At 33.3% G+C, this 11,179-nt stretch overlaps 1 protein-coding gene across 1 annotated transcript; it reads right to left on the reverse strand.

Annotated features, from left to right (window-relative positions):
• Positions 1-2,121: 2,121 nt before the first annotated feature.
• LOC115710913 (protein NRT1/ PTR FAMILY 7.3) lies at positions 2,122-6,714 on the reverse strand. The gene is made up of 5 exons (XM_030639267.2): positions 6,299-6,714; positions 5,728-5,860; positions 4,741-4,958; positions 3,499-4,067; positions 2,122-3,397 (listed from the first exon to the last, which is right to left on the reverse strand). Exons 1-5 carry the CDS (start codon positions 6,326-6,328, stop codon positions 2,503-2,505), a joined length of 1,845 nt encoding a protein of 614 aa, XP_030495127.1. The 5' UTR covers positions 6,329-6,714; the 3' UTR covers positions 2,122-2,502.
• Between the last annotated feature and the right edge of the window lie 4,465 nt (positions 6,715-11,179).

Below are 11,179 nucleotides of genomic sequence, written 5' to 3' on the forward strand. Positions count from 1 at the left end.
ATGATTTTCAAAGGTTTTTACTCTTCATCTATATAAGGCTTTTTTTGCAAAAAAAAGGGACCAATTACCTCAAAATTGCTATTATAAACCCCCACTACCATTTGGGGCTAAAAGGCAATTTATTTATTTTTTTATGTAAGTTATTCCCTTGTAAATAATTTCTTTCTTCCTTGTAATTTATTTTTCTTGGAAAAATTATAATTGCGATATATTGTAAAATGTGAAAAGTGTAATGGTTGGGAAAAGTATTTTTTTGGGTTTTTGGAAGGTAATTTTAGTATAAGTAAAGTATTTTTGGCGCTGGAGCGCCAAGTCGTCAACAACTAAAGCGAGACCCAGATTGCATAGAAAAGTTCCTACCATATGGTCATACCACTAGAAACTTGGAGGCAAGTGTTTACCTAAATTTTAGCGACGATGACGTGTCAAGAGTAAAAACACGTGACACGAAACTACTGGGGCTAAATTAATGAAGAACATATAAAGTCATGACCCTTGGGGTAATTGTTAATCATGAAGAGTGTTCATAACCATTAGAATGGAAGTCAGTCGGTCACCCTTACCCCTAGCTTGAGTAAGGTGGGTGTTTCTAAGAAGGAAAAATGATGAACTAACACCTTCATAAAGTGGGGTGAACAATCACCACGGACCTATAGGCCAAGTTAGTCTAAGGGGTAGATGACACTACTCCCACCATAGACATAATGGCATTCTTAAAGGTATATATGGGGACATATCCACACGATAGTATGACTACTAACAACGTACAAGGGGTCTCAGGGGGTCACCCCGAGATGAAAATTATCACCCTCTTCAGGTTGGGTCTCGGGGGTGTCACCCCCAAGTATTGGCTTCTATCCCCAAAGGTGGTCAACGACCGTGTCACACCCTTAAGAGACCCTCATCGTTAGTGACTATTTCATACGTTCAAATCCCACGAAAAGCTCAAAGACAGTTTTCAACCCACACAAAAATAGCAGGATATTATCATAAAAATTAAACTTCAACTACCTCCAAAAATCAACGAGACGGTTGAGATAGCTCCGCGTTGGTTGCGTCTCTTGAAGCGAGAAGCACCGACTTTTTTCCCTATATAAGGGGTCACCCATGACTTGGAAAGGAGATCCGTGATTTTGAGCACTTAGAGAAAAAATACTTTTTATTCTTTGCATTTAAGAGTCTGTTCTTGACTTTTGCAACTCTGATTAAAAAACATAAGGGGAGTAGGTTATTACCGAAATCTGGGGTCGAACCTCTTTAGATTCTGGTGTCTTTCTTTACATTTATTGCGCATTCCGGTATCGTTAGTTACATTTATTTTTACGATTTTGGTAAATCTCATTTATTACAACTCCACGTCGGTTGGCTAAAAATCCAGTAAACAATTATTGATTTTTTTCATTCCTAATTTTAGGATTACTATTAACATTTTTTTTATGTGGTATTTTTTTTGGCTTGCTTAGTCAACTTTAAATTTTAATTTTTCTCTCTTCAATTAAATTCATTTTGTATATTAAAATAAATGGAGTGTTCCTTTTGTTTGTGATTATTTTATGTTGTATATTTGATTTTATTTTACTACTTTGTTGACAAGTTGGTGCCGTATTTTTTTGGCTAGTTTGTGCCGCATTGGCTAATTTGCGATATTTTGTTGACTTAACTGCTTACTCATGGATCCAATCTTAAAAAGTGTTGTTACAGATTTTTAGAGATAAGTTTGAATCTTAATTGTTTTTTTACTTTAATAAATTTTAAGGATTTTCTTTCTAATATTTTATATTACTGTTATCTTATCATTTATTTGGAGCTAATTGAATTTTTATGTATTTTTTTTTTTGGACAAATAGTTAATTTTTCAGTTGGGCTTTGATTAATTATGTTTGATTAAACTCTCAAATTTTATTTATTTATGGTGCATATGTTATATTGACTATCCTCTTTGAGGTGGTCTCAAGTTATATTTGTCTAAATTTTTAGGATAATTTAGTCTTATATAAGTTGCTTTGTTTTTAGAAATTCATATTCTAATTTTATATATCTTTAACTACTAGATGTCCTTCCGTCCCATTGTTCTCATCACAGTCAAATCACTCTCACAAAAAAAATATAGAAATGAAGTGATGATGACTAATAATTGTCTTTATTAATTACTTATAGAATTAAGAGAGAGGTTTACATCTTTGATCAAATAAATAAGAAACAAAAATGGAAGCTATAGTTACATACATCAACATAAATCATAATGCATAGTAAAATTGAATGTGGCTCATCTCCATATAAATCTAGCACACGAGGTAGCAATGTATGCTCCGTAGCAATGTATATGCTCCACTTTGAGAGATGGAACTAAAATCCCATTAAGTCTCTAGAGCTTCATAGCTAACATGTACTCTTTACACACACTCCATCACGTCCCTCCAAGTTCCCAACAACAACATCCATCCTTCACTTATTTATCTTACAAATATCATGGATAGATTTACCCCCATTATTCGATCAAGATCAGACCACTCTAAGTTCAGTGGCAAGCATAGTAGTACTATTTGGATTCTCTTCTCCATTTCTTCCTTCAAATTTCGTATACTTATACCATTTTGCACACAAAATGTAGACCACAAGATCAGCAGCGGTCAAAGCCGCCAAGAGAAAGTAAAACCTATCCAAATGACCCTTGTTGAGATTTCCAGGTATCCAGCCAGGCATTTTATCTCTAGTAGAGATTTTCATGACAATAGTGACCAATAAGCTACTCACATAGTTTCCAAGTGAAATAGATGTCATGCAAAGTGCACTTCCAAAGCTCTTCAACCTATCAGGAGCTTGACTATTAAAGAACTCTAGTTGCCCTACATACATAAAAACTTCTGAAGCTCCTACAAGAATATATTGAGGAACTTGCCAAAATATGCTTAGTGAACTAGGGCTTGATGATCCTCTAGTACCACCTACTGCATACTTCAACCTAAAACACTCCACAATTCCAGCTGAAACCATTGCCATTATGGCTATCACAAGTCCTATTCCCATTCTTTGGAGTTCGGTGAGTCCTTTAGGGTTTTTCATGAACCGAGAGGCAAGAGGATCAATGACTCGTCGGTACAGGAAAATGAAGGCGGCGACACTGAGGATGTCAAAGCTTGACATGCTCGCCGGAGGGATGTGGAAGTTGGAGAGTGTTGTTTTCATAGCCGCGCCTTGCTCAACAAAGAGTGAGGCCATTTGTGTGAAGACAACGGAATAGAGAATTGTGCATAGCCAAATGGGGAGTAGTCTCAGTATGCATTTAACTTCCTCTACTTGTGTCACAGTGCAAAGATGCCATGGATTGGTTTGAGGAGCATTGCTCTCAATTCGGTTGAGGTCTTTCTCTGTAATGATTGCTGCCCTATCCAAAAATCTGAAGGAAAACATAAATTATTAGTACTATGCATTAATTATTATTATTGTTACATGATCAATATATAAATTAGAATTGTAACATATTTATTATAGACTTACTTGAAACCATCGGTGTGTAAAATGTTTCGAGCACCATTTTGAGAGGAGTCCTTATTTGTAACTTCCTCAAATAGATTCTCTCCACTTGGCAACATCTTAACCTTCCATTTTCTAGCCGCAGCAATCAAAACTTGGCAAACCCTAGAAAGAGGGTTGCCCTTGGGAGTGTAATGCCTATATCTTGGGGTACCACAAAGAAACAAGACCAAGGCTAAAGTAGCAGACCCAGTAGAGGCCCAAAATCCCAATGCCCATAGTCCCTTATCCTCAAAATAACCCAAGATTGTGTTTGAAAAGAGGGAACCAAGGTTCAAAGCCAAGTAAAAGTAACTGAAGAAAGCAATCTTTGAGTGGCCTTCTTTAGGGTCTTCCTCATCAAATTGGTCAGCTCCAAAGGTGGCTATGTTGGGTTGGTACCCTCCGTTTCCTAAGGCTATCATATATATGGAAACGTAGAACAAAGCCATTCCAACTGTTGAATGGGGTCCACATAAAGTTTCTTCATTATTACCGCACCCTTTAGGCTTGAGTAAGAACAAGTACGATGATAGTGATAGTGAGGCCAAACCCTGCATTTGTGAAACCCAAAAATTCTCTCGTTATTTGTGTTTAACTTTCTTCCACAACTAATTATACAATATACGTATATATCCTACTTAATTTGAAGAAACATACATCTATTAATGTACACACACTGCATATGACACCAATATATATGGTGGGTGCACGCATGAAACTTAAACCAATTAATAAGATAGAAAACCAATAAGCCTTTTTTTCCCATCTGAGTAAAAGCCATTTACTTTTTATGGTATACTCATAGTCTTTTTTTTTCTTCTTATTTTATTCATGACTAATTAATATGCTATATATTATATATGGGTATTCCAAAATATAATATAATATGGTCACTTTCTCATAATAATAATAACTCGTGTGATCATTAGAGGATCTAGTCACACGTATATATATGAGGACAAAAAGATAGTCACATCTTTGATTAATTTAAAGGGGCCGGGACATTTATATATATATAAGCTAGTGGGGATATATTACATAGTATTTATATTTATAAATATAGTTTATGTATAAATAAAAAAACAGTAGAAAATATTCTTGACCACAGAGTAATATATATATATATATATATATATATTTATTGAGTTGAAATGTCAAAATGAAAGATACATACAATTAATAATTAAGATGAAGATGATGATTTACATAGGAGGTGGGACTTACAAGGACAAAGATGGCTTGGAAGATAGCACAAGTTTTGAACCTTCCCCAATAAGAGTCACTGAGAAAAGCACCAACTAGAGAGAAAAGATAGACCGTTCCCGTCCACTTGCTGACGTTATTTGCAGCCTCTGCGTTGTCTTGACCCAATACCCTTGTCAAGAATAGCACCAAGTTCACTCCTACCCCAAAGAATGCCAACGTTGCCAATCCTTGATTTACTGTATATATATACGTATTATATATCATTAGTACTACTACTACTTAATTAATTATAATTTATTAGTAATTAAATATATAAGATCGATGATAAGGACACCACATTTTTATTGTTGTGTGGACACTTATTTGACATATAGTCACTTAAGTGTGCCATTAAGACACATACATATATACACACAAAATGTGTAACTAACTGGCAACCAAGCATGCATTGAATCTAGTCTAACTTATTTGATAAAAACTGTTGAAATACAAGTCAAAAAGTTGGTCTTGTCTAATGAAAGCAAATTGATCATATATAAGCCGAAAACGATCGATCTTAAAAGGGTGCTATGGTAACAAAAAGTGAGTGCATGCATCACATATTTAATTATATGATGAGCTCATATATAATATTAACCACCCACTTGTGTTATTAATGTGCTATTTTTATAAAATATTTATATTTATATATATATATATAGAGAGAGAGAGAGAGAGAGAGATAAGAGATTATATATGTGTGATGATCAGATGTAATAGAATATTAATTAATAATATACATATATATTTGGGGAAAAGAAACAGAAAATGATGAATATCAAAGATCTCTCTAGCTAGAAATTAAAGAATGTGTTATAATATATGTCCTCTATCTCTTTTTGGTATCTTACCAACTAAATATATATGATAAAAAATAATGTGAAAATGGGACGTACGTACGTAGTGTAACCAATGTAAATATACATATAATTAATAATAATAATAATAATAGTTAGGATGTTGTACCAAGAATGAGAACACCAGCGATCCAAGAACCACTTCGGCCTCTGATTGCAGGGCGGCCATGCCTATCAACACTTCCATCAAGTGTTTGCTCTTCCTTCTTCTGTTTCTTCACTTCTTCAATATCATCATATCTCTGCAAATAGTTGATTAATATTATTACATCATTTTTTTTATTTACTATATATATCAATTAATTATCCTCTGCTTTCTTTTTCTTTTTTGGTAGTAGTGTCGTATACGTATAAGCTTATTATTATGTAATATATATATACGTATATATATATTATGATTATATAGCATGATATATATGTGTATATCGTTATATACTATTAATTAGCTGCAAACACTCAAAATTCCATCACATATATTGTGAGCTAGCTATCTTTAAACCTATGATCATAAATATATGGATATATAGAGTACATTCATATAAGTGTCCTACATATATATATATATATATATATATATATATAAACACTTGTATAAACTCACTACAATATAGCGTATATATTATTAAAATTTACCAAAAAAAAAAAATATAGATCACAAAAGCATAATAATAATTAATTACCTGATCTTTGAAAATGTTAAGGCAAGCCATTCTCCTACGTTGAAATCAAGAACGAGATTAATGAAAGAAAGAAATATATGATATATATGATCAGATTTCAGAGAGAGAGAGAGAGAAGAGAGAGAAGCTTTTCACTAATAGTGTTGAAGAAAATAGAGAAAAGGGTTGTAGTATATATAGAGAATTGAGGGATTAATTGGACGGCTAGGATTGCGTACGTGGAAAAGTTTATATTTATATATATAAATTAAAAAGCTAAGATGAAGAAAAAATGATGAGCACCCAATAGATCTAACTAATAAGAAAAGTTTCACGAGAATAATGAGGCACTAGAAGCAATTACATCATTACAAGTTAACACAATAATATTTAATAAATAATTAATTAATGAACAATTGGCAGAAGTAAAAAAAAATGAAAGCATGACATAGTTGGATTACAGTCAGAATATGTAGGACTCAATTTGGTGCAGCTGGGATCTATGAATCTGCATGTATATCCATCCAACTAAATATAATTTAAAAGAACATATAATTAAAAGAAAAAACATAGCACAGTAGAACTAGTTGATGAGCTGGTTATATATGTTTGATATTGACAGGGTTTAAACGTGTTATTATTCCTTTATGTTCTTTTTCTTTTGTATTAATATGATGTTTAAATTATAATAATAATAATTATTATTATTTAGAGAAGTGGGACTAAGCAGCTGTGTGTATATTTCATATGGGGTCCAATAAATATTGAAAATTAAAAAAAAGAATCCGACATAAATATTCTTATTTATTTATTTGGACCAATTCGAATGTATATAAATACAAATATGTTTATATATTTATATATACATGTATATATGTGGTGCTGATTGGTAAGAAAGGAGGAGGAAGGAGAGGTCCCCAAATTTGGTGGCTTATTTTGACTCATCATCATCATATCATATCATATATATGTGCTTTGCCACAGCAGCCGCTTTAGGCCTAATTACAGGATTATTATGTATTTCCAAAGCTATATATTATTTCTTACAAATTTAAATAATATATATTTATATAAGTTATTGTGCTAGCTAGATATCACTACTATGAATATATAATATATAATATTAATTTTCTCTGCATGACCATATATTTGGGTAATTACTGGATGAGTAAATTGGATTTTTGCTTCCAAACTGTTACTACCATTTTATTATGCTTTTTAAACTTTTCACGGTGTTTTAAATGCCTCAACTATTATTGTTATATTATTGTGCATATAGTTTTTATCCAATGTGACTAACGAAATGTATAATTCTTTTTTGGCACTTTAAACAATAACATAGTAGGGACACATTATTACCATGTGTATTATTTATTTATTTATTTTTGAAAGAAATTCAAAATTTATTATGAAAAATCTAAAAAAAACTTAAAAATCGAGGACAAACATCCGTCCAAACACAATCTCCTAAACTAGTAACAGAGGTTGCTAGTGTATAGGCACACTATTCGCTGATCGCGAAATGGCACTACAAGAACCACCACCAACAGCAGCTAATTATAAAAAATAGAGTGACAACTAAAATTAATGTAAAGCTTATTAATCCAACGAATTTCTAAAGTGGAATCACTATTAATAATGGAGATATTAAAACCAAATTGATGCGCAAGAATCAAGTCCAGGCAAATGGCAAGCAGCTCCGCCACATTAGCAGAAAAATCACCTAACACACATGATGACCATGCCAACCAAACCACACCCTCTGCATCCCGTATCACTCCCCCAATCCAACAAAGCCTCTCCTCGAAATTACCGAAGCATTTGTCACTAGAGCAATGAATCCAAGAGGAGGTGGCATCCATCGCGTATCTCGGTTTACCCCTGGATTTGCAGCACCCAAGCCCAAATGAAGGCCTCATCGATCATACTCCTTAAACTCTGCCAGATAGTTATTGGCTAGGTCTGGAATAATATCCACTCTTGACTGCTTATTGCCAAATAATATTGAGTTCCTATCATACCACAACCACCAATGGGTTGTCATCATCACTTCAAAAGCCTCACGAGATAGCTTGTCAAAGAGTAATAGGAGAATTTCCTGCATTGGCCCATATGCACATTGACGGAGCACCGAACACACCCCAACCAATGCCACACTTGAGTCAAACCAAAACAGAAAAATAGAGCATGTGCAGGAGTTTCAGCTTCTTCTCCACACCGAGAATAGCAAAGAGGTACCCGAACTTTTTGGGAGGTAAATTATGTTGCTACAGATAAAGCTAAATGGAACATACGCCAAACAAATACTTTCACCTTTGGTGGCAGATTGAGATCCCATACTCCATTCTACCAAACCATGTGTATTATTTAAATAAAAAATAATTAATAAAATTTAAAAATATTTTAAATACTAAAAAATAAATTTTTTATTAAGATATATCATTTATTATAAATCATTTTTTTAGTGAATCAGATGACTATGTATTCATTCCACAACTTGTTATATACAAATTGTTGACGGTAAAAATTCGTCAACGAAATAACAAAGATTTAAAATAATGTTTAGAGATCTTGATTGAAAAATGCTTAAAAAAATCTCACAACCTTTTATCTTTAGAAGTATTAATGTTTATTCACCAGCTGGAGTCCTTTTACAATGAATTCAAGGTCTCTATTTATAGTGAGCCCTTGACACTTTACAACCTTACTAAATCCCTCATCCATAGGATGTGGAATCACTATCACACCTGACATGACGTTGTCTCTTAGGTGATCTGATATACCTGACATCCAAAGTTACACTAAAAATGCCTATTTCATTTTGTACCTCGGATGAAATGAACTTTGTCCCCATTATCTATACTCCTTGTGCCATCATTTTCTTGTCTGATACTTTCTTGCTTAGACTGTTGGTGTCAGAAGACTGGCACGGGGAGCGGGCACGAGGATGTGCAGGTGCGAGGGTATGTGGGTGTAGCGCGGGGTGCACGGGCGCGAGGCGTGGGTGCGGGGCGGGCGGCGCAGGGCACGCGGCGCGCGGGTTCAAGGGTGCAGGCACGCGGGAGCGAGGCGAGGGGTGTGCGGGCGCGAGGTGCGGGGAAGCGAGATGTGGGCGCGGGCGCGCGGTCGCGAGGCACGGGACGCTCAGCACGGCGTGGGGCTCCCTTTGGCGAACTTTTCGAGCATAACACTAATGACTACAAATATTACACTTAGTAATCTTTAGGGGTCAACACAAACTAACAACACTCTGACCCACTAAATTTCAGGGCCAGCCCTAGTGGATGAACCAATGTCTGATCTATTTATAGAGTTTTTGAGAACCAAGCATGAAAAACACATCCCACAAGTTTAGTGGTTGTTACTAGCCATGTAAGAGTGAGTTAAGGAGCAAAAATTCATTGGCAAAGAAGTAAAAACCGTTTCCTATTGATTGCATAACATTTTGCAATGTTTATTCCAAAAAGGCTCTAGGCAACATATCGCTTGGAGCTATACCAAAAAATCCTTTGAGATATGTCGCTACACGTCAAAAAACTCCCTAAAACTATTTTAGGCGACATGTCGCTCAGTGAGTAGCAACATATCGCCGGAGAGAGTTTTTAGAATCAATTTTGAAGTTTCAAAAACTTCTTCGAGTCAACCTTGATTTCAAACATTCCAAAAATATTCAACTAATATAAATCTATTTTTAACACTTAGAAACTTCCAATTTGAATGCATAAATCCCAAGTGTAATTATACTCTTAACTACACATTTCTAATCAAGATTCATACGTATTCATAAGTTAGAAATCTAAATATTTAGATTTATAACTTATTATAACTTATATATATCATATATTATTCACTTAATAATATATAGTATAACCAAATTTAATCTCAATAATATATTATATAAATAATATAACAATGCTATTATTTCATTTTGTATAATAATTAGAGTGGAGACCAAATAATTTGAGTACGACCGACATAATCAGATTGTGTGCGGGAGCAGTGACGAATTAACGTGAATGAGATTTTATAGAAGTACTATATAATATTAATTAATTAACTTATAATTATTAACGACAAAAAAGCGATACCATAGGCATAGCTAATATTAGTGAAACCATTACCTATTAAATTGTGGTAACTGGTAAAATGTACTCCCTTATTACACACATTAATTAATTTTTATCTATAGCATCACTATATAAATCGATGCTATAATAAAATAAATACAAACCACTTATCTTTGTCGTTTAGGTTTTTTTTCATACAAATTTTTTTACTTTTTTATATACTATTATTTGATAATTTTTTAAATTTTTTATTGGCACTTTAACATGTTCAAAGTCATATTAATGTAATATATAATAATTAGTTAGTAATTTTTTTTATCTTTTGTGTTTTATTTTTTTTAATTTTTTGTACTATTATTGTCATGTAGCACTTAAGGTCCTCGGTACCATACTAATTTACATACACAATATTAAATTAAAATTTTTAGGAGCTGATATTAAAATACACCAACGACGATATGTGTTCTTTTGTGGTGCTTTTACACCTAAATGTGTACTTTAATATTTTTGGTATTAATATGTACATATATTTATAAATAACTGAAATAACCGTGAGTCGAGCTTCTCTCTAATGACGATTGTACATGTCTTGACGATCTTCGGTATACAAACCTGACAGCTCTGATACCAAAAATGTAACGCCCTGATACTTAGACGCGCTACAGTAGTGATTTTCCAGTTACTGTGCCACCTTTGCTAAAAGGGTTTTTTTTGAAAATCGTGACAAATTAAAACTTTTGATTTAATTGCTAAACTTTATAAACTTTCATACATTTATTTACAAAAGCCGCGATCCTATATTTAAACTTTTACAGCATTATCAAAATATATTTAT

The sequence above is a fragment of the Cannabis sativa genome, chromosome X (assembly GCF_029168945.1).
Source record: "Cannabis sativa cultivar Pink pepper isolate KNU-18-1 chromosome X, ASM2916894v1, whole genome shotgun sequence".
Taxonomy (NCBI): Eukaryota; Viridiplantae; Streptophyta; class Magnoliopsida; order Rosales; family Cannabaceae; genus Cannabis; species Cannabis sativa.

Bases quoted from the DNA above. Each gene is read 5' to 3' on its own strand.
- LOC115710913 (XM_030639267.2), bottom strand. From the start codon at position 6,328: ATGGCTTGCCTTAACATTTTCAAAGATCAG. The intron at 4,068-4,740 runs GTAAGTCCCACC...TCACAAATGCAG, and splicing joins TCCAAGCCATCTTTGTCCTT to GGTTTGGCCTCACTATCACT. The intron at 3,398-3,498 runs GTAAGTCTATAA...GTTTTCCTTCAG, and splicing joins TTACACACCGATGGTTTCAA to ATTTTTGGATAGGGCAGCAA.